This window comes from Zophobas morio, unplaced genomic scaffold (genome assembly GCF_036711695.1).
Source record: "Zophobas morio isolate AGI-343-1 ecotype UQ-CSIRO unplaced genomic scaffold, CSIRO_AGI_Zmor_V1 ptg000277l, whole genome shotgun sequence".
Classification (NCBI taxonomy): Eukaryota; Metazoa; Arthropoda; class Insecta; order Coleoptera; family Tenebrionidae; genus Zophobas; species Zophobas morio.
The window spans coordinates 426469-453026 of NW_026972381.1; the positions used below are offsets into that span (position 1 = coordinate 426469).

Consider the following 26558-nt stretch of genomic DNA (forward strand, 5'->3'; position numbering starts at 1 on the left):
TCGACAGCAAGATAAACAGACCATGAGTGGATGTAAATCTTTCTTTTTGTCATTTTCAGATTGGGTCGTTACTCATTGTGCGTTCGCTAGAACTTATTATTACTAGTGGTAAACTTGTGTTGTATTGGTTTTTTAATTTTTTAAATTGTCCCTAGTCTTAAAAAAATCTTATACTTTGAGGCTATCACTTGCATGGTGGTAATGTACCTTTCCATTGGTGCCGAATTTTAATTTCTACACCCCTTCCTTTGAGTGGTTTACGATGAAAATAAACAGTTTTAGGGATCACAGTTAATTTTACAATATATTTGTAACTCTGCTTGTTGATATAGACGAGACGGTTGAACTGGGGCAGTAGCCTTATGATAACAACCAGTTAAGTTGTCGACAACTAGTTCCTAAATATAATTAGACAACTGCTTTCTTAAAATTCTAAAGCTACCGAGAGCTATCCTACTACATAGGAAAACTCTAAAGCAAGCTCATCTGCTTTGGCCTCCTTGAGTCGTGTAATATAAGAAAAAAATATAAAATTTACGCACTCCAGTCAATGACCGAATAGTTGTATATAATTTGAATTAAAAAACTTATAATAACTGATTTATTATAGGCTTAACTCCTCCAAAAAGTACAGCAGATTTTGAGATTGGTTAGGCTGTAGTACAATAGAATATAGCTTTTAGTAGTATTTTCTTGCAGTCAGATTAAAGTCAACCTTTCCCTCCAGCCTTAACCTTATTCATATCGTGTGGTTTTTCTATTTCCTTTAGTAACTTTCCGTGTGGACTTTCCCTAAAAAGTATTGATATTTAGCTTATAGAAAGCGCAAAGAGAGGATTTGTTGTGTCCGCTCTTTGAAAAGTTAAGTATTAGTAATAAAAACTTACTTAATCTCAATGTCGTCAGGAATAACAGGCTTAGATTTGTCATTGGTTTCAGTATTTTTTAAGTTTGTCTATGAAACAACGGACGCTTACAATTTGTTTCTCACTAAGCTTTAAATATAAGTGGTATACCTTCCCTTCTTCTATTTCTTTAAAGACTTCGCCATGGTTATTCTTTCTAAATTAATAAGTTGCACATAAAAACTGTTAGGTAGTATATACATCGAAAGCAGATAAAGGGGTGTACTCTATTTTGAGATCGTCCGGGATCACTGGTTTCGACTTGTCAGTGGTGTCCACGTGGTTTAAAGAAGGCTGTGTACTTAATTAACAAGCAGGTAATATAATAAATTTAAAGAGCAACCTTTCTTGGAATTTCATCTAAAACCTGTGACGGATATATATATATTTAAATACAATCTGAGATAAACATGTTTACTTGGTATTAACCTTATCTGAATTTTGCTTTACCTCAGAAAGTGATGGTGTCTAATTCGTTAAATTAATGGTGAAAAATAAGCAAAATAAGTAAATAAACCTTTCGCTGCCCAGTCATTAGAAAAAAAAAACAAAATTACAGGTTAAGGGACGAAGGAAGGGGCTCGACTTAGTAATTAAGAGTAGTACTTCGCTGGCAGGCAGTACATCCACTTTTTATATCCATGCGCAAGATCGGTTAAAAATCAATCTTTTAGGAAACACGCTAAAAGATAATAAAATAATTACCAAAAATGGAATGCTGGGGTTAATTTATTTTAAATATCTAATTTTTATAACGCCCATAGCGTGCATGCCCAATTACAGAACAAAAAAATTTCATGAACTATTATTACATTTTTAAGTGCCGACCATGAATTTTTCTCAGGGACTTTAAGCTTCATTATTAATACTTTTAATTATAAAAAAACAATTTTAGTCTTAATGCTATCAATAATGGGTCAACTTACGAGTATAATCCACTATGATCGCGTGCCAATAAAAGCAACTATTATTGTTGCTAAATTAAATGATTAATAAATATTTATAAAAAGGATAAAGCCAAATGGTGTATTAATTGAGTGAGACAAAGTTAAAATAATATCTTTAACGAAAAAACAGCAATTAAAATATAATTTTAAAAATTTTAATTTCTTTCGCTGTAGGTAATTTAGATTTTCGGTTAAATATCTAATACATTCATTAAATACCATTTTCAGTTAACTTTGAAGTCTCGTAACCTTAATTTAATTAAAAATTGTTATTAAAAATTCAATTTTAAACAACAGAAAACAAGGTTATTAAACTTGGGCGTTTTATTTTATAAATGTATAAATGAACCCGTAGCCTCTATACTAGATGGCAAATTACATTATCCAGTTTTATACTATATGACACTAAAAATATAATGGAAAAAAATGGAGGTTTCCTTAGTATATTAATAAACGTAGCCTCTATACTAGATGGCAAATTACATTAACCAGTTTTATACTATATGCCACTAAAAATATAATGGAAAAAAATGGAGGTTTCCTTAGTATATTAATAAAAAATTGTAGTTATTATTTAATATACTAAATTAATTTGTTATAACGACTCTTTTTTTTGGTTATGTAACGCTCAAAGTAATGATAACAAACTAAAAGAAGGTATGCGAAGATATGTTACTTTTAGGAGATAAAATGAGCATGATAGAGTAACGAGAAAAAAACTATAGCATCAATGTTAGTCGCAACTTTATAAATTATGTTCCCAATTAGGCACACATTTTCGTTTTAACATATAAACAATAACCAAATTAGAACTATAAGAAAGTCAAGAGCGAGAAAAACCTAGGCGTTAAGAAGATAGATATAATAAAATTTTTTAAAATGACAGCTAAAAAAATAAATATGCCAGTGCCAAGTTAAAGATATACTAGTTGTTATTAATACGAAGCTCCGTCAAGAAGGTAGTAAAGGAAAAAAACAATTTTTTTTTAGTAAATGTATAAATGACATAAAGCTACCGTTAGAATCCAGAAAATAGTCAATATAAAAATAATTTTTTAGCAGACTATAAGAACTCTCTTGAAGGGTATTCAATGCAGTGTAATGACAAAACCTTTAATTTCAAAACTAAAGGTTTATGAGTACTTTTAAGAAAACTTTTAAATTTAATTTAGCCAATCAAATCTTTGTATTATCATGTCGCAAAGCTTTATTTATTTTTCTAAACAAAGACATGGCAACTAGGTTTAATGAGTTAACAGTCACAGTAACAACTGTTTTTGCGACTATTTAATGTTAATTAGGTAACTTTAAAGTAAATAGCACTAAATATGTAAAGTATATACATTTCCTTTTAAAAAATATGATTTCTATATATTTAATAAAAAATTAGACAAAACTTGTAAGGTTTATAGCTTCTATTAATTTTAAAATAATAATAAAAAACGTTATTCTTACAATTTTTTTTTAAAAGATCGCTTTTTTCTTTCTTTCTAGGGGCTTGTCAGGGCTTTGCATTTTTGTATCGTAAGTTAACTGGTCTAGAGGGCCAGCAATCTTGTTAAAGAAAGTTTAAGTTTATAGGATTATAACAGTATAAAAAAAAACTTCTAGGAGGCGTATAAATCTAGAGGATCACTAAGTAAAAAATATTTTTTTATTTAGTTATTCTCAAGATTTTTTCCAGGTTAAGAATTTCATAAAGCCAATCCCCGGGGCGTGTAAGTGAAACTACAGCGATTATAGGGCGCCCATACTATTTTTTCTTTATAAAAAGTGTCTTTGTTTTACCCTTTCACGTTCTGCTTAGAAGCGTTTAACTAAATATTTGATATACAGTTTTAAGTTCTGTTTCTACACGTTTCATCTTAATTTTGTCGTTTTTTGTCTAGTTTATTGATTCTAATTGCTTCTTAGCTCCTGTTTTTTAATCTTTAAAACGACTTAAAAAAAATATCATTTTCTCACTGGCTTTTAAAAATATTTGTAATACATTAGGGTTTGCTGTGCATTTAGTGGGTTAATTTTCGCCCGTATATTATTTACAATCTTTAAACTGAGGCAAAGACTAATTAATTAACTCATTCAGATTCAAAATCATTGCAAGAAAAACCGACGTTATTTCAAGAAAAGGGATCTAAAGATTACTTGACTCAATAATCAATGAATCAAGTCACTGTTGTTAAACCGAGCCACATGTACGAGTCATGCGTAATTTGGTATGAACATAGTGACACATCATTAAATGATTTCATACCAAACATAATATTTAAAATAGTACTAGAAAGCAGGACATACAAGAAAAGTTAAGCTTTCTTCTCCTATTTTGTCGATAAAGCGAAGAGGCGTAGCGCCAACCACTTGGCGTGCAGCGATGCCTCTACCTAGACATTACATAATTGTGGCGCAGCTGAGTGAGCGAGCTTGTTACCGCCGTCCTTCGAGATTTCTACGTTGAATTTACTCATCGAAGAAATAAAAATGATTCTTCGCGCCCAAAATTCCTATATCATTGCATGGAGCGATGTAACTCTCTATTAACCGTTACCAGACTGAAGAGGACTTAACAGGCGCTCTTTGCCACTAATACTTGTGCATTTTCCTAAAAATGAAGGACTGGCAATATTTGCGATGCAATCATCAGGTCAGTTGCTTATAAATGGCGAACCGCTGCTAAAGGTTGACCCCTTAGGGCAATGCAATCGCTGTCAGCTCTCCATTCACAGGGCACGGAACTGAGTCCCTCGCTTCCCGCTGCACCAAATTCAGCGATGACCATCTAATAGCGCATGCACTCTTTAAAATTCCATGAAGCGTCCCCGAGGTGCGCTGATTGGGAAAGCCATACCATAAATTACGCTCGAGAACCTTTTGCCCGACCTTAACGCCGAGACCAGCATCGTTTCGTTAGCTCAGCAGCAATAACCTATAACTCCGATTGCAGCTGTACTCGATACAACCTTAAATGCAGAAGCAACCTAGAGAAAAAGGGGTTGTAAGACAAAATTTATGCCACCAGCGACTTTTGCAATGGAATGCCAACGAATTGGTCTATTAGAAAGACGAAACTGCCGGAATGTCTATTTGAGTACACGAATAAAGAATTTCTCGCAAAGTACGCGGGCCGACGCACGCTGGCACATCCACGAAATATGCTCATAATTAAAAACAAGCATTTCAGATTTTCTCGATAAATCAGGTTGATGACCCATTAATCAGACTCTTCACCTATCCTGCTTAATAGAGCGAAGACAAGATAATAGCAAACTTATAGATACAGTCAATCACAACCGGGGAAAATTCTAGCTAAGGTTGTAGCGTCACTGTCCCCGAGTCTGTGTCCTTCGACTCCTCCTACCCAACTAGAGTACACGATAAAGGCCTTTAAATGCACACTAATTGCTACTCCTGCTTCTGAGACGACAAGCTTTATATTCATGAATCGCTAAAGGAAATATCCGTGATTTTTATTCGTTAACGCCGGCAACTGAAGCGCCTGCTTCCCTGCTATACAAAGCGTTAATAATAACCTGATATTAAATAGCCTTTATTGATAACTCATTCAGCTCATCATTTCAAGCATTATTATTTTTATACTATAAATGTATAATATATATTTAATAATATTTTTCTTACAGGCTTAAAAATTTAATAACTAATATATTATTAATAATTAAGCCAAGTAATATAGTATATATAGATTTAGTTTAAAGCTTAAAAGTACTTGTAATAATTTATTTAATAGCTCTTGAACCGCCCGAGTAGTACAAAACTCGCCACGTACCAAACACTAACAAACACATTTTAAAAAAAAAAGAGCGCGATGCGACGCCAACTCCTATAGTTATTAAAGCTTTTTGCGGTCAGCCTTAAGTACAATAACACTAATAAAGCGATCACCGTCTTTGCTTTTTCGATCTGCTCTTATTTTTGTCTTATATCTATGGTTTAAAGGCCCCAATCAATAGAGTTTCAAAAGTCGTAAAGTTGGAAAATTAATTTCTTTAACCTACAGAACCAAAGCCAAATGAAATATAAATTCAACAAAAACAAAACACGTACAAAAGTATTTTCATAGTTGTGCGACAAATATATTTTACCAGATAAGTTTTTTTAAATTTTTTCTTAGCTTAGTTTTATTAAAATAATAAATGGGGTCGTTAGTTGCTGTGTAAAAAAAATAAGAAATATTTTTATGTAATTTCATTAACTGAATTTCTGGTTACTGATTGGTTTCATTACGGATCAGTAATCTAAAAAATTTAGTTAGGCGCTGTCGCTTCCTTTATAACTCTCATTCGAGTTCTTGGGTTGTCTTTCGTTTAATTTATTTTGTCTATTACGCTTAACAAAAATGTCCGTAAATGTATAGGATATTGAATAATATTTTTGTTTATTTTTCATAAGACAGTTGTAAATGTTAAAATTAATTTGTTAAATTATATAATTAGAATTATAAATGTTCGGTTTAGTGAATTATATTTTGTTATTAATTGTTACTTGGTACAATGTATGCGCTTCCGAGAAAGAAGACAACGGCCTTGATGGTATTTTTAGATGCTAAAACAGATGCTGCCGTTGGCGTTAAGCTACTTAAGCGCCCTGAAAACAATTTGATGGCGCTTAGACTATTAAACTGTTTTTAACGGTGGGATATAGCGTCAAGGCGATTTTGACGCGCAAAGTAAAGGAGATCTAGTAAAAGCTCCAAATGGACCGCCGAAATTTCAGTTTAGCTTTAGTCGAGGCCATTCTGATAATGCAGCAGCTCTTGCGATTAACTACGAAAGCCATCCTTTTAAAAAAGAATTCGGTTTGCGTGAAGGCTTTTAAACAACAGACATAGGTTAGACTTCCAGCGGACACTGTTTGCAGCGTTCTCGAGTCGGTTCTGAGTATTCATGTCTTTCGCACTTTGGTGGGCGTGGCAGTCACCGTTACCCACCACTGGATAGCCTGGTACTTTTGTTAAGGTCTGAATGTCTCGAAAAGCGAGACACGTCTTATATCAAAAAAGCGAACTAGACTGCCCTCTCCCCATCTTTTCAAAACTAGATCCTATAAAGCCTTAGCCGATGTGCCTCACCTTAATTTTCGACAAGGGTCTGTCGTGGCGACAACAAGGCACAGATTTTGTAGAAAAGGTAGGAAGCAACACAGGCTCGATACTGCTGATGTGCTGAAAAATAGATGTTTCATGTTTCAAGCTGCCTCTATACGCGAGGTTTGTTCGGTCCCCATGATGACCTACGTTTCCATGTTTGAACTCTTACTGCGCCGTCGACGGTGGCCGCACTGCTGCTTAAAGGCTTCTTTCAGAGCGCAACCGCTATTGTTTACGGATGTGTCGAGAAACTCCCGAACCGTCCCCAATTACCGGAACTTGTATAAATCTCTTAGAAAGACGCGTTACCGCCGTCCTTGCTACGTTCCATGAGCGAATTTGTTTTTATAAAAAGGGTTATAGACTTGAAGGCATGCTGCATGCGGTCTAAACAATATAACGATCTTTCAAGTATGTAATTATTATCATTTACCAGATTAAACAGTCTGTGCTCGGATCCACGTGTTCACTTTTACCAACCGAAGGTGGAAAGGAGCAGCGGCCTAATTGAGACAGTATTATAAGTAATGGCTAAATCTGTTCGCTCTAAGTCTCGGCGGAAAGCTGCGAGAGTTAGAAGGGAATTTTTATTAAAGAAAGACGTACCTTCTTGTGTTTGTACTTTTTTATGTACTAATGTAAACCTTTCATGGTAATAATACAGTGTTTGGCCGCAAAAATTATAGCTCCTAGTCAGCTGAGCCCCGAGGAATTAAGGAATAACCGGTTAAGTTTGGAAGGTCTACAAACTTACATATGCGTTATTAACAGTGTTACTATTTTTTTCAACGTTGTCCATTCATTCAATTAGCAGATCAATATACATACTTCACAAATTAAACTTTGTTTTTATTTTTACAAGTTACGACGATATGTTAAATAATTGTACGCCTATTCGTAATGAACTTGTATGAGATTTTTTAGCTGGTTTTTACAGTATATTAAGAGGGCTGGTGATAGAAAGATGTTTTAATTTAGAAAGTTTATTATTTTTATTGATTGGTTAAACTTTTTTAGGAAGAGCTTATGAGGTGGGTGGCCTTATACGAAGAAGAAATAGAAAGAGAAGCTTTAAGAAGAAGTTCTTTTAAGCTCTTCTTCTCTTTTAATTAGTTATTCTCTTTAAACAATATTAAAGTATTTACTTGCATACTTCAATTTTTAAACTACAATTCAAATCTAAAAGTATTTTTCTGCTTCTTTCAAGTTTGTATAAGAAAACACTTTATTATAATAGAAGATCCCTAATTTAACAAAGCTTAACGATTCCGTTTATTAATTGCGTTAATCCAAAGATGGGGGAGTCCTTTTCTGTTGGCTGGAAAAGAAAAGGATAAATCGTGGTGCTTAGGCAAATAATTTCTCCTGTTCGCGTTGGCTCCTTTAAGAACAGCCGTTGGCCCTAAAAAATCAGTTGAAACAATTGTTTTGTTAAATGTCTTGCAAAGTTAAAGAAAATAAGTTATTTTTAAAAAGTCAGTTGTAGATGGTCTGATAAACCTTGTGGTCAAAAACTTTTGAAAGTGGTAGATCTGCGCGACTTACGGGTCTTTTGAACTTGACATTAATTACGTCTTCGGCTTCATTGCGCTATATAAAGAAATAGATAATTTTTAAAAAAGTTGTATAAAGTAAATTTATTAAGTCAAAGTCTTTAAAAAAACGGATCATTTATTTGTTAAAACTTTGTCTTTACCTTAATTGATAAAGTGACTACTGAGGACTGAATCTTGTTGCTGGGTATCTTATGGAGTAACGGATAGTGTTCTAAAGGTTTCCGGTGAAGTTAAATCGTGCAGTTGGAAGTTGTTAAGTATTAAGTAAATAGCCTTACTTTTGTTACTTAGAAGAAAGTTGGCGTATTTCTGGCTGAGCAATTCGATCCACTTAACGTACGGGTTTACATAACGGCCCTCCTGGCTTACAGAGGAAGAACTCGTGAATGTGTTTCCTGGTAATAACTTCTGGCACAGTTTATCAAACTAAAAAAAAATTAAGTTATTATGACGCAAGAAGACCGATAGTTTTTGCAAGTTTAGCCAGCACTATATAAGGTTACCAATAAATGAACTTATTAACGTAAAACGAGGGGCAGTATAAAAAATAGCTACTACAAACCGCAAACAAAAAATAAAATTAAAAAAATGTTCTTACTTCAAAAAAAAATTAAAATTGGTTATGCAGTACAAATGAACTGTAAACGAGAATAAAATATAAAAAAAATTTGTTAAATTTACATTTTTTTCAAACCGAAGAGAGATCTCGTAATAAGAACGCTGAGGCTCGTTGGTTGGATCGTATACTTTCCTATAACAAATCTCAAGACAAAATTCTCTACAAACTTTGGTAATAACACCTAAGAGTTACACCAGCTTGGCTTACAGGAGCCCAAGGGACATAGAAAACGGGATTCATTTCATTCTTATAAGTCAAGAATAATCTAAGAAAGAAATAGAATATCTAAAACTTATGCTATATTGAAACGGCATATTTACCTCTTGTTATTTTCTTTAAAGGAAATATTTTTGACACTCACATTCATAAAAGCCTATATAGAGGAAAACAAAAACAGACACGTCTGAAAAGAGCCAGGTTTTGTATAGAAAATTAATAAGCTTTATAAATCGTAATATAACTTACGTTAGGTAAAACTTTGAATTTAGAAAGAGCGCGAGTAAACTGTTGGAGGTCAAGTTTGTATTCTTCTAAAGGATGAGTTTCTTTATTTAAACTAACTTTATCTTTGATATCTTCAAATCCTTTCTTCGAACTAGCAATGGCGTAACCACGAAAGAAAAAAAGAGAAGAACGTACTTTTAAACTTTCCAGAAACGCCATATCGAAGAATGTATTACTAAAGATACTCCTTATCCTCATTAGCGTCGTGTGCAGTTATATACATGCAGGCCTTCTGAAACGTTGCAATGTAACCCTCATAAGCAAAAAACTTGTTTTCGTTCGTCATACTTTAACTAAAATTCTTTGTTAGTGAAATTCTCATGAAATAATTTTTATTTTATTTTACATGCAAAGAAGCCGTATGTACATGTCGTGCTGTTTAAAATCCCAGAAGCACAGTACTACTGAGGGGAGACAGTTTACTACTACCTACTGTGTTTTTAACCTAAGTCCGTGAAAGCTTTCACCATCCTTTACCCCACTGTACCACTACATAATATGATAAACTCCCACTGTTGCGGTGCAAGCGGGGGGCTGAACAGCTGCATGGGATGAGAATAAAAGAAAAGCGCGGTCGCGAAAGCCTAAGCTATCATTGCCTCCGCTTGCATGTAAGGACGTTGCAGGAATTCTTATCATATAGCGCCCATGAGGTTTGCTTTATTAATATAATGTTGCGGAATGTGGAAAAACACAATATAATTTTCGTAATACTTCAAACCCTACAAGATGGATAAAAAATAGATCAAAAAAGAAAACCTATTAAATTTTTTAATAGAAACGATAAAAGAAAATTATTGATGCCGAAAATATGTTAGGATTAGTGCTTCAAGTTTAGAAGAAACAAATAAAATGAAATAGCTTGATACTTCGGTATCTACAATACAAATATAAAAAGAAAAAAAACTTTATTAGGCATTACGATAAGGGATATTAACCTTGCTCTACTTATAGCCCCTGGCAGCAAACTATCGCCTTTGCTCCTAAGGTGTAACATGTTTCAAAGTCTTTTTTTGAAGCATATAGCTTACACTGATAAGTTACTAGACTTTTTTAAAAGATTACTTGAGCAAATCAAAACTTCAGAAAGGTCAAAAGAAAAATTGACGACTAGTGACAAATCACTGCTTTAAGCGTCTTATTAATTTGCTCTTTAAATAGCTAAAAAATAAAGAATCGTTTACTTCTGTGGGGGAATCGGTAATGCCTTGCATATTAATTGCGCACATATAATTTTGTTGGGTTCCGAATAAGAAATCAGCGGTAAACCGTTTTCCGGCAGCACTATATTGAGTTGAATTGTTGACATAACCAGCGATATTGAAAAGCAAGTTTTTAGAAGGGAAAAGAAATTTAAATACCTTGCGAGTCCACGATGAACAACTAACATGAGTAACCATGCTATCTTTGCTTCTCGAAAAATAGTGGAGATGTAGACCTAAGGGCAGATCTTAACGGCACGCTAGTTTAGAGATCTTTAATACTTTTGATAACTATTTTTAAACACAGGGTTTAGACTGGGGTAAAATGTGTGTGTGCAAAGACGGCGCTGCCAGCATGACAGGTTGGCGTTCAGGAGAGGTGGAAAATTAAAGTAGTTGCTTCCCAAGAAGTTTTGTTCACACACCGATTGATCCACCAGAAGCATCTAGCTGCAAAGAAGCTCTCACTTAAACTGAATGTGTTAAATGACGAGGTAAAGATTATTAGGGTATTTAAATCTTGAGCTTCTAGCAATTAACTGTACACAGATATATATATTTTAAGTACAGATTACGAACGTGACTAAGACGAAAGCGCAAAAAAAATTAATGCGGCTGCTTGTTAATTTTTTAAGTGATTGCTCCTTGTATACTAATAATTAAGCGATAGAACGAATCTTTAAAACAATCAAAAGAATTGTTTAAAATTGGCAATTTGCGATATAAATTATGAACTGGGATCCTTTTTCTCAACAAAGATCATTACGTAGTCGAGCTACGAACTCAAGATTTTTTAAACCACCTTGCGCCTCAAGCCCCGTCATCTCCCACTTAATGCAGAAATAAATTGGTCACCCGAGGGGAAGGGTTCTTGCACCCTTGTTTAAAACAGAGAAAGAAGTAAATCAATTTTTGCGAGAACGGATAGTTGGCCGGAAAGAGCCTTTGCGGAAGGAGGTATGGGAAGCTAAACTTGCGTATATGGCGGACATATTTCTCTTATATGGCCATGCACCAGTATTTCTACATTCAGTAAAATGGATGCCTTTTGAAAAAAAATGACTCTTTGAGATAGCCGCATACAAGAGGAAGACAAGGAAAGGTTTCCACTTTTGGAAGAATATAGTCAACATAAATAGTAAATATTTAAAGCATTATCGGAAAACTTTAATAACTATTTTACTAAAAAGAAGACCCACGTAAAGAAAACCCTAGGATTAATAATCTTTTTTATGAGGTAAAGTCTTGAAGCACTCGATCCCCGTAAGAAAGGAAAGCTACTCGAATCGTCTTCTAATGCCACTTTGAGGACTAGACAAAAAATGGATTAATTGTCTTAAATTTGGAGATTTTTCAATCAGTAATATGTACCTCTGAGGTATACAGCTATTAAATCGTTGGCTGTATTTTTGGCTTTTTCTTGTGAGAAGACCACGGTCACACGCTTTATTGCCCAGTTTTCTGTATCTATACCTTTAAAAAGGCTAATAGAATTATTTCCAATTTACCAGATTAACTTTTTTAATTTTTTCTTTTGGCTCAATTTTGTATCAAAATTATTAAAGGAATCAAGTGGGGATCATTTCGTGTTTGAAAAAAAAGTATTTTCTATACTGATACTTTATTGGCTACTACCCATTTTAAAACGGATCAGTTTCCTATGAAAAAAATTTATGAAGGATTGTGTTTTGTTTTTCTTTTTGTAATTTAGTTTTTTATGACTGTCTTTCGCCTATGTTTCTTTGTGTCTATTACATTTCATAATCGCCTTTTAGTATATAAATGTATGTTATTAATTGTCTATTTTTTGATGTATGGTAATTGTGGTTTTGTGGACTAGTTGAATATTATGTGCATATTTTGTTGTTAGTTGTTTCTTGTTATGTTTAATTATCACTTTTCAACCTACTAGCCTAGCTCACTTAGCACTACGCTTTCTCATTCTGGTCGCCCATATTCCTTTTTTACTTAGTTTTCGTGTTCAAGACAAGTCAGCTAAAATATTGAGAATAAGGTACATAGTTTATGTTTTTCTACTTATCTAAGTCATACCCCATTCACTGAACTCTAGAATAATTTTTAATTTTTCTTTATAAGCAGTTGCAGTCATGATGCCCACCAGTCGTTTTTAAAGCAACAATAAAAGATTAAGCAAAATTATGCAAGTTTCATTAATAATTTTCCAGTTCTTACCATGGAGTTACGTATATACGTCTTCTAATTTTTATATCATCCTTTGCAGCCTTCCTGCAGGGAGTGTTGCCAATCTCTGTGTTATTCTTATTGTTTTTCAGTGAAGCAACTACCTTTATAAAGTCAATATTTAAAATATAAATTTTCAATGGATTTTACTTTGGTGCATAGAACAGCGAATGATTATATATTATTCAAGCGGAATTTGCAATCTATACAAAGAAATTTCTAAAGGAATTTAGGAACAACAATCTGCTGAAAGTTATCAATACTGACAAAAATCGAGAACCTGTTTTAATGACAACAACAATGCAGTATGTAAATTGGTGCAACGACCATTACAGATACATGCTTATCTCGAAATTCAGAAGACAATAAAGAGGAGATATTGACAATGTGTCCAGATATTGTTTAAACCACCTCTGATTTATTATATTGCCAAAAAAAAAAAACAAGACATAAACCTTAAGAAATTTTTTCACAGGATAGTTGATCCGTTACTAAACCAATTAGTAAATAAAAATACTACCAATAAAAAAAAGAACAGGTAAAATTACTGGCCAAGCTGTTGGTTGCAACCCCCACTCGCGTAGTCACTCGAGTAGACTGTAGCGCTTACAACAATAAAATTGATATAAAATGAGGTAACAAGTTTTTTGCTCTTTTTATTTTTTTGTATCATTAGCAAACTACGGCTGTTCTTCTTCAGACCTTAAGCCGCTATAGTTGTTTCCCCTATCCAGCATGGGAAGGTAAACTGCGCACCAGTGTACGCTCCTTATAGAGCTATAATGACTGTCCCGAAGGTCTGAAGAAGCGGGAAATAAAGGGAGCAGGCTTTCTCCCATTCCTAGTGCAGTTGTAAACCGCTGAAAACCACCACCGTGATGGGCGGCCTTCGGCATAAGACCCGAGGCTACCTGGGGACACCGACCGGCACCACTGCCAGCCAGGTCTGCCCGACTATGAGTTCCTCACCAGAAGGGAGGAGTCGCTAAATTTAAAACTATACTACAACTGCAGTTGAAAATAAAGACAAAAGAGACTGGGCGTGCTGTTCGTTCGTATAATGCATATATAATTAACTAAACAGGGTAATGTGCGTGTGCCCTTGCTGGACTAACTCATAATAGTACTTAACCTCTTATTATAAAGAAACAAAAATACTAATTCTTAATGTAGTAATTTTATATCAATTTTACTAACATGGAAATAATTATATGATTCTTCTGCTAAGTCTTGCCTCGGTACGCGTAGTATAACAATATATTAACTTGCGTCTACGCAATTAGGTGGAAGTAGGAAAGAAACTGAAACAGGTTTATTGAATTGCTTTCTGCCTACGCCCGTATAACAAAAGTAAGGTAGAAAGCGCGGTTATAAGCATTCATACACTAATCTTAAAGGCATTACATTGCATCATTTGGTTTATATCAGCCGTTATTAGCTATAATTGTGACGAGATTTGAATAAATATTATAACTTCCCCCACCCCCCCCCCCCCCCATCATTTTTACTATCTCAAATCTTACCATGGCCTGTTTGTTCGACTTTTTAAACCAACTTCATATTTTTCAATACAATCTCAGCATGTTTACGGGAGCAACTTGGTTTGTGCGAAATGCCCATTTACATCATAAATGTGAATTGAACTACTTTTGCTTTACCTTAAACGGCAGGCTATATAATGTTTTACACATTATGAAGAACACCCCCAACAATTTATAACCATCGCTGTAGACTATTCTCCGCACATTTTTTAACAATGTAAACGACCTTAACATTTTATTTAATCTATCATAAAAAACCGAGTATTGAAGCGACTTTAAAACACTTATTTCATGATAATAAAAAATAATCTAAATTTTTTGGTTAAATAGGTAAAGTCATTACATGCCGGGATCAAGAGCCGTTGTCCTAGCTAAGTGATTAAAAGCATTTGACGCGCATGCTCGGTCGTGGGTTCGATTCCCAAGACGCGACTCTCTTTACGATCGTTGATAATTGCATGTGTCTAGCCCGCCTCTAAATTCTAATACATCCAACGTCATTACTGCCTTCCCCTCTGCAGAAAGAACCCGTGCATTTAGTTTTAAGAAGCTAGGTGCCGAGTTCCTTGATGTTGATTAAATGGTTGACTGACGTAAGTTATAGGGCTGGCCCCACAAACTGCACGCTAGAGCTCCCTTGCCTGTTTTCTTTGACGGACCTCAGTTTTACCTAAAAAACTGTTTATTTAGCACACGTACAAGCGACGCACAGCCACCCGCTTTACTGCATCAGAGTCTGCAGTAATATCTTGCCAATTGGTGTCGTCGGTGGGGAATTATTACTAAGGCGACGACGACGACGTGCGAAACAGTTTAAATCATAAAGAACAGAACTAACCTTTACTCCTGTTCGCTTTAAAGGTGTGAGTAAGCTTGTCTTAACGGCAGTACGAGGACTTAGTAGTAGCAAAAGTCAAAGTATAGACTTAAATTATATACCCCTAACTTTGTGCTAAACCCTCGTCGCGCAGTTAGCGACGCTTGTACGAATTGTATATTCGCTTAATCATGATACAAGCGTATGCTGTCTAGGCTAATGATTGGCAGGAATATCGTTCTCGCGCCATGTGCGACAAAAAAACTGCTTAATGTAATGATACTCCAACCGCAACGCTTATCGTTGACTACGCCCAAGTATTTAGCTTGATAGCCCAATAGGTTCTTAACACTTTGAGGGTTAGTTGAAAAGTAGTGCAGTGTATAATATAGAAATGAGAATTGTCCTAATTTTCTCTGCATATCAATGGTTGCTTTTCTGCCAAGACCCGTTGGCATGAGTGTCCAAGTAGCGTTTAGGTGTTGTTGTAATAATGAGGGACCTTTTGAGGGTGCGTAACTTGCAGTGTCGTCGGCGTAGAATGCGATGCGGGCGTGTGGATTCTTAGGGAGTGAAATGTTTTTCATGTATAGCGCGAAAAGTAGGAATGAGAGAAAAGAGCCTTACGGGACTCCAGCTGTCAGATGACGATATGGTAACGGCCTAGCGCCAATTTTCACTTGAAAGGTGTTTTAGGTCATGAAATGCAATGCCCGTAGATTTTACTAAATTAAAAGTTTCCAGTCGCCCACTTAGCAAAGCGCAAAAAAAAGTTTATTTGTCGCCCAATGGTATCTACGATGAACCTTGATTTGCGTAAGATGACGCTCGTTTTTACATAATGCCAAATGATATCTTAGGAAAGAAAATTTTCTTCTATTTAACAGTAGAAGTGCGTACACTGAATGCTTTTTATGGAGGGCATGTGTTAAATAGCTACATTATGTTAGCCCGACTTCTCTTTTTTACTTAAGTTAGCCTTGTTTTACTTATAAGCAATTATGAAAAAAAAGTTATTAACTTCGGAACCGCCTAAAAGTAGTTTATAGTTTTTTCTATGTATCTTAAACTTACAAGGCGAAAATTTTTAGATTGCCCGGGAACTAATAGTGAGGATGCGGGCAAAAGTGAAGCTTGTCAAGGCTGTCCTAATCAAGGGATTTGTTCCACAGGAATCCCGGTGGCCCCCGATTCTGGTTCCACACGTTTTTTTAAAATTTTTTATTCTGTTTATATTTAAAACTTTTACTTGATCAATAAGATATGGAGGCCATAAGAGAGAGGATGTCCACTATAAAAAATAAAATTATAATTTTATCTGGAAAAGGGTTTGCTTATTTTTATACTTGTTAATAAGATAATAATTTTTCTGTTAACAATAACTAAAAAAAACGTATTGGATACTTTATGTTTATTATAATAAAACTAGCGGCGTTGGCAAGTCAACAGTTTCTACGCAGTTGGCCTTTACTTTATCTCGTGATAAAAACATTGAAGTAATAATTTATTAAATTACTTGTATACCATTTATAAGTTGCGTTTGAGCAAGTTTTATATTGTCCTTATTCTGCTTGAAAGTTTGTATTTATTTTTTATGGCTTTTGTTATTATACAGTAGCTTTTCAGTATTTTTGGTTTATATTCATTAGTATGTTGTTTTATATTTTATTAATTTGTATTTAATTTATTTCTAAAATTAATAAGAAACTTTTTTTATTTTTTATTTTAAGTTTCTTATTTGTTATTAGTTACAGTTTATACACTTTTTATCGAGGAATCTTTTTTTGCTCATAACTACTTGAATTCTGTAGTTTTAATAGCTTACAATTTAATTTTTTTTTAAGTCCACTTGTTTTAATTCATTCTATTTATAATTTTTTACTGCGTTGAGGTTGGCCTTTTGGATATTGACATATGCGGGCCGTCCATCCCGTTGACTCTGGGTCTGCAGGGCGAGCAGGTTTCTAAAATTACCGATTTTATAAAGGATTTATGTAAATTTTTAGCATAGTATCCTTATTTTTATATTACCGGATATATACCGGGACTTTTGCTAATGAAACATATAAATTCTAAGGTTCACTGCAGCGGGAGCGGTTGGCAGCCCGTGTTTGTGAGCGAGAATCTGTGTGCTATGTCCATCGGGTTTCTTCTTCCCCGCGCGGACGAACCGGTTATTTGGAGAGGCCCCAAAAAAAACGGTTTTATAGAATTTAGGAATTACATTTTTTTTTAGTGCTTAAATTTTGGTTAAGAAAATTATATATATGTTGCTTCCGTCGACAAGTCTATTATTTATTATGACTTATTACTTCTTAAGTTATATTTAAGAACTCATAATCAGCGGTACTTTTTATTGATTATAATTAATTTACTAACTGAATTGTCCCTTTTATTTTTTATATTTCGAGGGCTGATCCGACAGTTCCTGCGGGAAGTCGAATGGGGCTCGCTGGAGTATCTTCTCATTGATGCACCGCCAGGCACGTCCGACGAGCATCTCTCTATTGTCCAACTGCTCAAAGAGGATCTCACCGGAGCCGTCGTAGTAGCCACTCCGCAGGTTAGCACTACTCTTTTTTTCTCCACTCCGTGCGACGTATTGGGAGGTTTTTTAATTTCAGAGCATTTCACTTTTAGACGTACGGAAAGAAATTAATTTTTGCAAAAAAGTTAACCATTATTTCCATAAAACATACTTTTTTTGTGTTAATAGCTCGCGATCAGGTTGGACTTCCCCTCATTGGTGTTGTGGAGAATATGAGCGGCTTTGTTTGCCAGCACTGCAAAGTCGGTTTTTTTTCTATTAATAGTAGTTGCGTCCATCCATCCGCGTTTAGCTATTTCAGCTTAACTTTGCTATTTTAAGAATTTGTGGGCTAATATGTAGAAAAGTGATTAAATCTTTTTTTTATACCAGAAGTTGTAAAAGTTTGTTGTGACCTCAACTTTATAGAAAAAAGAAAAAAGCATTCCTTTTTGATATGAAGTTATAAAGAATAGCGGGCTGACTTTTGTACTTAACCCAGCGGATTGTCACGATTCAGTTTTCGCTGGTTTTATAGAGCGTTGAATTGTTATGCTTTTCTCGCGAGGGCTCTGTCTCGTGTTTCTGCTGAGGATTCAGTTATTTGATAGGCGATTGTATATGAGCAGTCTTCTATATGACCTCTACTTTTCTTTCTGTTAATAGTATTATCGAGAGATGTAGGGTACGCGGTACCACTTTAACTCTGTCGTCATTTTGAAGATCCTTATGATTATTCTCCTTTTTTTATGCTGATTTTAAAGCAGAAGTCAAGCGAGCTTTTTACGTCGAGCGAAGGGGGCGCTGAGCGGATGGCATCAGCAATGGGCTGCCCTTTTCTGGGTCGCATCTCTGTGGACCCCCGAGTGGGGCGCTGCACCGACAGCGGACTTTCATATGTGGATGCATACGAAGACCAGCCGGTGGCTGTCCAGTTTCTTTCCCTCGCAAAAAGCATATCTTTTTTTTAATTTTTTTGTTAATGACTAAATTTGCCTCCTTTAGAAGTTTCTGATTACTGCTTGGGAAAAAAAACTTGTGGACAGCAAGAAAATTTGATATAATTTTCATTTCTTCTCCGTTTCTTTACATTTGGTTCTTCTTTGTTCTCCAAAATATATTCGTTTATTATAATTATTTCCTTTTTTTACTATTTTTTGGCTTAATTTGTACTAATCTTATAACGTTGCAATATATCATTGTAATTACTTATCATTATAACTTTATTATATATTAATTTAATACTTTTTTTATGGGTCTTTCGTAACCATTTCTGTCTACTACGTTTTTTTAATTCTAAATAATTATGAAATTAATTTAACTTATACTGGATAGCTGACTTTCAAGATAACTATTTTTCTAGGATCTGCTACAATTTGAGTATATATAAAAGCCATTCTTAGAAACTTACAATTTTTTTCTTTGGCCAGAGCTTTATATATCACTGTTCTAAAAAGCAGAACCGAAATATTATACGCCTCATATCTAATATATACACTAGGAAATAGCACTATTCAATAACAGTGCTAGTACTATAAAATACCGAATATCATATAGTAACACTAGCGCTATTAAGAAGCGGAGCGGGCCGTGCTAACACGGAACCGAAGAGTAACCGAAGCAAACAGTACTCCTAGCCCGAAGGTAGCCAAGAACTGAAAAGAATACCAGTACTATACAAGCAAATCAAGTAAATATAGTACCAGCACTCTAAATCAGTCTTTAATAAAACAATTATCTCGAGCCGAAACTCAATCAAATTAATCATTTGACTAGACCACAGGACCTTGGACGAGGGCTAGTGCTTTTGTGTTGCTCACTGTATAGACCTGTTCACACTCAAAAGCCTTCGCACGCAGTTAGTGAATTGCAAGCAGTAGTATCTATACAGCTTAACTGTTTCTGTCAATATGCTAAAAGTGAACATATCGGTTTACCACATCACTTCCGTTATTTTTCACAGAGGATTGTCGCCGGAAGTCAACCCTAGTATACGTCGCGGGTGAACATAAGGTTCTTTTGTTACTTAAGTCATTAGACCAGCTTAGTTGTGCTAAACTTATACCGTCGATGGTAGTACTTGATCGAGTTAACCAACCAGATAGCTAGTAAAGTATATACAAGTTAAAGATAGTAGTAACAGGCCTTCTAATACAGGGAAGATAGCACCTGCTTAGATGTACTTATTTGCTGCGTAGTTTTTACCAATTTTAAGGGCGTATCTTTCGACACGTAATAATAAGCCTTCGTTTCTCCTAAATAACCTGTAGACCTCAAGTCACCTAGGCTAAGCAGAATAACCTTATTCATAAAAGTAGTTTGGTGAGCACTCCTACAAGGTTCGGGTACTATTGTCTTCGCCTTAGCTTGCAGGACCCTACGATCATAGAGTAATTATTAAACACCACAAAGCTTCGATTAGTTTACACCTACATGCTAGTCCACTTTAGGATGGCGCCCCTTAGTATTAATTTTCTGTTCCTAAGGTACCATGAGACACCGGGAATAACGTACGCAGCAACCACGTATTAGATGGACCAATCTTTTTTGGTCACTTTACGAATGTCAGCCTAGGTTCAAAAAAGCAAACCTCGCTCCGACAAAGAACGTACTAAACTCAACAAATGATCATAATTTCGACCAAACAGCCCGAGGTCCGTGACAGAACAAGCCCGTAATGCTACCGTTACTAGCACCAGCCTATGTAGTTGCCTCAGCGTCTACTAATCCAACAACCAAGGTCTTACTTCCTACAATCAAAATTTAGGCTTCGACGCAAGCTCGTGCACCGATAAAGTGCACAAGAGGAGGTGAGAAGTGAAGCAATTTAATCAGCTCGCTCTCTTATTACGGTGTTTCAACCTCTTGAGAGTGTTAAAAATGACCTATTTTACGTCTCTTAATTATAATAGGGCTTATTACTAGTAAATAAACTATATAAGACTAGTATAGATATAAGCACTATTTTGAGAAAGTTAATTTTTTGCTAATTTTATTTTATACATTTTCGTTATTAACTGTATCTCTAAACATTTAGGTACTAGCATAGAAGCTACGAGTGTTTACATTTTGTTTAATTTATTCTATTGTATTAATTATATTTATATTTCTAATTGTAAAAATGTAAACTGGATAAGATTTTTATTATATGATTTTATTACATTTTAAGTTTATTTTAATTTATTTCTTTTATTTTAATTTTAGTTATTGTAGTACAAATAACCGCGTGCGAAGGATTTTGCTATATTTTAGGTAAAAGGTACAACTAAACATGCATCCTTCAACCATATTAGTGTCCTATGTAACTTAGCAGCTTTCGTCAACAATTTAAGTGAAGAGATTGACTACGACTGATCTGCCTACGTGCCGCATAAGGATGTAACGAGTCAGCAGGCAATGCTGATACTCAACGTGAAGCGATCCAACAAGTAAATAGTCGATTCTATTTGTGTTTTGTTAGATTTTACTATAAGCCATCATCACGCTACGAGTTAGTCAAAGCTAATTATATTGTCAAACAATGAAAGCTAATAGGATGTGAATTAATCTTATTTGCCTTGATAGAAGCAGGCTTAACGGGTTACTTAAATTTAGTACCCCCGGTTTATTAGCTCAGTTAGCTATGTAGTTTATCCAACTTTTGTTTATTTAGCTTGATTGATTTTATAGCTAATGATGAAAAGCATATTGGTTGGCTTGGGTTGAGCTTAGCGTTGAGTAGTTGATTCAAAAGTATTTTTAGTTATTATATTTAGGGTCTCTACTTAGCTCCCCCACTAAGTCAATAATTTGACAACATTATGCCTCCAAAGCTAGTACATTAAATTATTTAATTTATTTTTTTGTTTGTTTTTGTGTGTTATTTATCTATTTTATATATTATAATTTTAGTCAATAAGATTGTTAGTTGTAAGCTATTAGGTAACTATAAATAGGCACTAGTAAATGATAGTTAAATTACAGACAAATGATAATATTATAGTATAATGTCAAGCACTATAACTTTTGGGTCAATGTTGTAAATAACAATTAAACAATTTTTTAATTTAGTCAGCTTTTTGTCTATAGTAGCTAACTTATCGCAAATTTAAGGGTTTAATAATTTTAGTTAACTTTAGTAAGTTTAAGTTAATATTAGTTAACTTTAGTTTAAATTAGAAAAACCCAAGTCTACACGATAATGATTTACTTGTTTATGATATAAAAATATTTTACTAGTTTAATGTAAGTCAAGTCAAGGTTTAAATCAATATCATACATTAGTTAACATCAAAATTTAACCAAATTGATAACCTGTCTGAATAGTTTATCAAATTAATAAAAAGTTAGTTTAATTAGTTATTTTTTTAAACCTTTTAAGTGTTTATTAAGTTAAATTTAAGTAGAGATGGTTTATTAATTTATTTGCTTAATTAAATAATGATTACGAGCTTTTATAATTGTTCTCGCTTTACTAAAGTTTTTATTGATTTTCATTTACACTGTCGTAGTAAAATTTAGTTATCGACCACATGCGACACATGAAAGCGCTCCTGCATACTTAGATATAACGTTTAACAATTTTTAACTAGTTTGCAAGACGCTTAGTACATGTACGTATCACACTAAAGGATTTTCCAAGTCAAGCTCTGAATAGTCAAGGCTATAAAGGAGGTTAGCATAACATTTATCTCTCCACGTGTTTGTAAATTTTGTGATCCTTGAGTGAGTTACGGATTGCTACAATGGTTATTTAACTTGAACAAAAATACGTAGATAACCACTATCATCAAGGCCAATAAGATTCTAAGGATATTACACTAGTAACTTTATTAAAATTATATTACTGTTAAAATTTATTATTATTTTAAAAATTATTATATTAAGATCTTACCGTAAAAGAGGGCCAACTCCTCAAAGGTTGATCAAGGTTACAGTTGATTCTTATTTATTTTAGCTAATAAGCTAAGTAAATTGTATTTATCATATTATTAAAGTTTAATCAAATTTATTCAATCCTTCATGCTACAAAATTAGCACTAGATTATTACTTATGTAACAGAGTCTAGATTAGAAGGTTTATCAATTAGAATCTATCAAGACTAATGTAACTAACTAACAGTCTAGACATGTTAGCTAGTTAAAGGTTCTACCAAAGTAGAACGAAAAAACCAGGAAGGATAAAGATTTCCTCTTTTCTATTTCTAGTGACCTAGGAAAGGCTTTAGCCTCTGGGACGACGATTGCATAGCATTTCACCTCGCCTGGTACTACGTTCCACCAGGTCAGCTAGCGAAACAAAGAGGAAATCATTAGCTTACTTTTTTTTTCCGTTCTACTTTGGTAGAATGATCTAATTCTCATTTCTAGAGTGTTAGTTAGTTTTGTTCTACCAAGTTGAACTCCTTACTGGAGTAGATCGACTTGGGATAAACTAGTTCGAGTCTAGTCGGTAATATTTTGTAAGTAAGGAGGTATGTCTAACCTTGAGGTTCTGCCTCCTAATTTTCTTACATAACCGTATGAAAGTCAAATGAGACCTAGCTCGAAGGCTAAAGATACTAACCTGAAGTCCATCGATGGCGCAGTAGCCTAAATAAATTGACAACTGACGAAAGTCTAACTCAGCCTCAAGGACTACTGGCAAGGAATAAAATGACAACCTTGCTAACATACTTAAACTAGTTATCATCTTTACTACTAGGAAGTAATCTTTGTTTATCACTTTGACCTTAGTTAAAATATAGGCTCTGATATTCTCTTTCGTGTTGTGGAGTAATCTCATGGTTATACACCATTGACGATCGGTCTATAGTTCCTGACAGTGCAGCCATATTCATGATAATCCTTTATCTGTAGCTTGATTCAAATAAATTTAGGTGGAGAATCCTTAGCTTTCTCTTGGTCTTTATACATTGTTAGCTACCTCTTCGCCTTAGCTTACAAGAAACGGATTTATTCTCATCAAATTAAAGGTTATCTTAACGAGCCTAAAGTGAGAATAGCAAATAATAAACTCACTCAGGTTAATTAGTGTACTTTGCAAGAACTGTGAGCTAATGACACTGTGAAATTGATTTTTGCATTTTGTGCAATTTTTTACTTTTGTCTAAAAAGTACCTTTACTATATATATTTAAGGACTCGATTGAAGCGTTATAAGAGAGCGAGCTAGTTAACTCGTAATTGAGTGACAATCGTGTGCACGACTTTATCACGAACTTGTGAAGATCTGTTGTTTCGCTGTGATGCCAGCAGGTAAGTCTTATGTTATTCAATCAATAGATAACTATAACAAACTGGTTAGGTCATTGTATTCATGTGGATACATTAGGATACCAGAATTCCTTGGATCGTTTGTCATAACTTGAGGAGTTCGCGAAGCAACATACACACTTTAACATAGTTTAGGTATTGTGTTATCGTAAAGCGGCCAAAAAAGATTGGTCCCATTCCTACACGATCGCTACGTTTGTTGGTCCTTGCGTCTCCTGGTACCTGAGAAACAGAGAATGAAGAAATTAGGTTGCCATCCGCAGAAAGATTATCGTGTGTGTGTCTACTAGCTGAAGTTTTGTGGTGTCTAATAACTCTACGGTGATCTAGCCTCGTTAGCTAAAGCGAAGACAATAGTATCCGAACCTGACGAGGATACTTGCCAAGCGTTTGTTGTGATTATGGTTATCCTGCTTAGCCTAGGTGACTTGAGGTATACAGAATACTGTGGAGAGTCGAAGGCTTATTACTACGTACCGAAAGGTATCCTCTTAAAACTGGCAAAAACGACGTAACGAATAGGTACACTAGGCAGGTTATATTCTTACCTGTAACCGAAGGACTATTACTATTATCTCGAGCTATTAATTTAGGTTCTACCAACGACGGTACGAGTTTAGCATAATATAAGCTGGTCGGTTGACCTTTGAATGAAAATACATCATGTTCTCTGGTGAGGTATACTAGTGGTTGCCGTCCGGAGACAACCCCCCTCAGTGAAAAGCAATAGACGAGTTGATGAAACTAGACTAGTTTACTATTGGAGACTAGCTATTGTTAACTACTAAGTTGCATGCATGCCACTGCTTGTAATTCACCAACTGCGTGCGAAAACTTATGTCTAGAAAGATGTATGCATTGAGTAACCATTTGGCACTAGCTTTTATCTCGGAGCCGGTCAGGTCTTAATCGAAAGTTTGTGCTATGTTTGTAGCATATTACCTAGTTCGTAAGAGTCCCACCGAGTACTATTAGCATATATTAGCTAGCACTTGGTGCAAGGAAATTGGTTTAGTTCCGGCTCGATCGAAGAGTACTTGTTACTAAAGTATATAAATTGATATATAGATAGGAGCACTGAAATAGAATAGTGTCATTAGCTAGTATATAATAGGAGTGCCCGCTACCGTCAAATAATTATTTTAAAGTTTGTGCTCTGCGTGTGTGCCATAAATATTATGATTGCTTTTCCTGGTTTGAAAAAGCGGAGATGCGGAATTATAGGACTTGAGAGATTTCCTTAAAGAAAAACAAATGATTTATGTTTTTTGACACCGTTGCGTCTACTGATAGTAATATTATAAAAGTTTGGGAGTTGGAATAAATTTCAATGCAATGTTTATTTTACTTCTTCCTGGCGACTGCTTAAAACAAACTATACTTTAACCTGACTTTACCAGCAATTGTCAAGAATATAGTAAGCTCATCCCTTTTTTAGTACTTTTGTTAGGTTTTCCTCAAAATTATACTACTGGAACTATACTTTGAAGCGTAGAAAATATAAAAGAGGTGCTTATAGATATGCTTCAGTGAATAACATGTATACAATATTTACAATATTCAGCACCAAAATATTGCAGTAATTTGTCTTTTTTTAGGATGTTTTAATATAATTATAGAGGCATAAGTAGTACCGAAAAACGAGGCTCGTTATTGAATTAATAATGGCTATTATACTTTAAAATAATTGCGAATAGTTGAAAGGAGTTCTTCGACGGGCTCAAGAGAGTAGCGACTAAACCTGCGGCGGCACTTTTAAATATGGCTGTACTGAATTTTAATAAAAGAGCGCGTCGCTCTTTAAATTTTGAGTTGTAAAAGGCTGATCAAATAACACTGCCTAAAAACTCCCCAAACTAACCCACAGCTTTCCTCTATTAAAAAGCATTCGTACCACTCTTATCTGGTACCAACCCTCAGTTGAAACGTTGATAACATCACTTCTAAGTGACATTACCTTTGTTATTTTCAAAATAATGGAGAAAAAAAATTTAGTGAGTTGAATATGCACTTTTTTGATTAAAAAAAACCGTTCAAGTTCAGCGTTGGCTTGAAAAGTGTCATAGAATCTGCTCCATAAAAAACGATTTGTCGTTGAGTTGCTAGGTCTAAACGGGGGCCGTACGGGTTCAATTGATGCTGAACGCTTTGAACGCCCGGGTGAGGCAGTTACTCTAAATAAATTATGAAATACACAATGGTGTCATTTATGCTCGTAAAGTGAAGTCGCGTGAGTCAGCTGACATCGCAAAGCTTAATGACCATGTGGGCACTACCTTGCACGAATGTCAGGGCGTGAGAAAATTCTGATATGGAGTTCAAAAACGTTTTAATAAATTAGTCTGTTCCTAGCTGATATGAACTGAACTTTATCCTTTTGTAA

The 26558-nt window shown here is 34.6% G+C and overlaps 3 protein-coding genes and 2 long non-coding RNA genes across 6 annotated transcripts; 3 read left to right on the top strand and 2 right to left on the bottom strand.

The window, feature by feature from the left end:
• Window positions 1–584: 584 nt before the first annotated feature.
• Window positions 585–1502, bottom strand: LOC135119676 (actobindin homolog). Its single transcript, XM_064044078.1, has 8 exons — window positions 1423–1502; window positions 1335–1373; window positions 1249–1272; window positions 1132–1199; window positions 1017–1062; window positions 888–955; window positions 716–792; window positions 585–655 (listed from the first exon to the last, which is right to left on the bottom strand). The coding sequence occupies exons 1-8, from the start codon at window positions 1438–1440 to the stop codon at window positions 651–653; spliced, it is 345 nt and encodes a 114-aa protein (XP_063900148.1). The 5' UTR covers window positions 1441–1502; the 3' UTR covers window positions 585–650.
• A 5997-nt stretch (window positions 1503–7499) lies between these two features.
• LOC135119660 (uncharacterized) lies at window positions 7500–8024 on the top strand. The gene is made up of 3 exons (XR_010278314.1): window positions 7500–7555; window positions 7618–7693; window positions 7971–8024. It is a non-coding gene; the product is annotated as an uncharacterized LOC135119660 (long non-coding RNA).
• A 178-nt stretch (window positions 8025–8202) lies between these two features.
• On the bottom strand, window positions 8203–9791 carry LOC135119643 (uncharacterized). Its single transcript, XM_064044034.1, has 8 exons — window positions 9594–9791; window positions 9449–9501; window positions 9310–9393; window positions 9191–9260; window positions 8788–8935; window positions 8650–8720; window positions 8454–8543; window positions 8203–8355 (listed from the first exon to the last, which is right to left on the bottom strand). The coding sequence occupies exons 1-8, from the start codon at window positions 9789–9791 to the stop codon at window positions 8203–8205; spliced, it is 867 nt and encodes a 288-aa protein (XP_063900104.1).
• Window positions 9792–16342: 6551 nt separating this feature from the next.
• On the top strand, window positions 16343–19886 carry LOC135119635 (cytosolic Fe-S cluster assembly factor NUBP1 homolog). Of its 2 annotated transcripts, none has more exons than XM_064044028.1 (12): window positions 16343–16432; window positions 16486–16590; window positions 16656–16722; window positions 16824–16890; window positions 17286–17354; window positions 17472–17595; window positions 17806–17957; window positions 18019–18066; window positions 18122–18184; window positions 18686–18875; window positions 18927–19016; window positions 19423–19886. In XM_064044028.1, the coding sequence occupies exons 1-11, from the start codon at window positions 16396–16398 to the stop codon at window positions 18983–18985; spliced, it is 981 nt and encodes a 326-aa protein (XP_063900098.1). In that variant the 5' UTR covers window positions 16343–16395; the 3' UTR covers window positions 18986–19016; window positions 19423–19886. The 2 variants fall into 2 exon arrangements, with proteins under 2 accessions (XP_063900098.1, XP_063900099.1); XM_064044029.1 differs by having other exon boundaries at window positions 18689–18875.
• A 3948-nt stretch (window positions 19887–23834) lies between these two features.
• On the top strand, window positions 23835–25440 carry LOC135119667 (uncharacterized). The gene is made up of 3 exons (XR_010278320.1): window positions 23835–23925; window positions 24041–24157; window positions 24207–25440. It is a non-coding gene; the product is annotated as an uncharacterized LOC135119667 (long non-coding RNA).
• Window positions 25441–26558: the final 1118 nt, after the last annotated feature.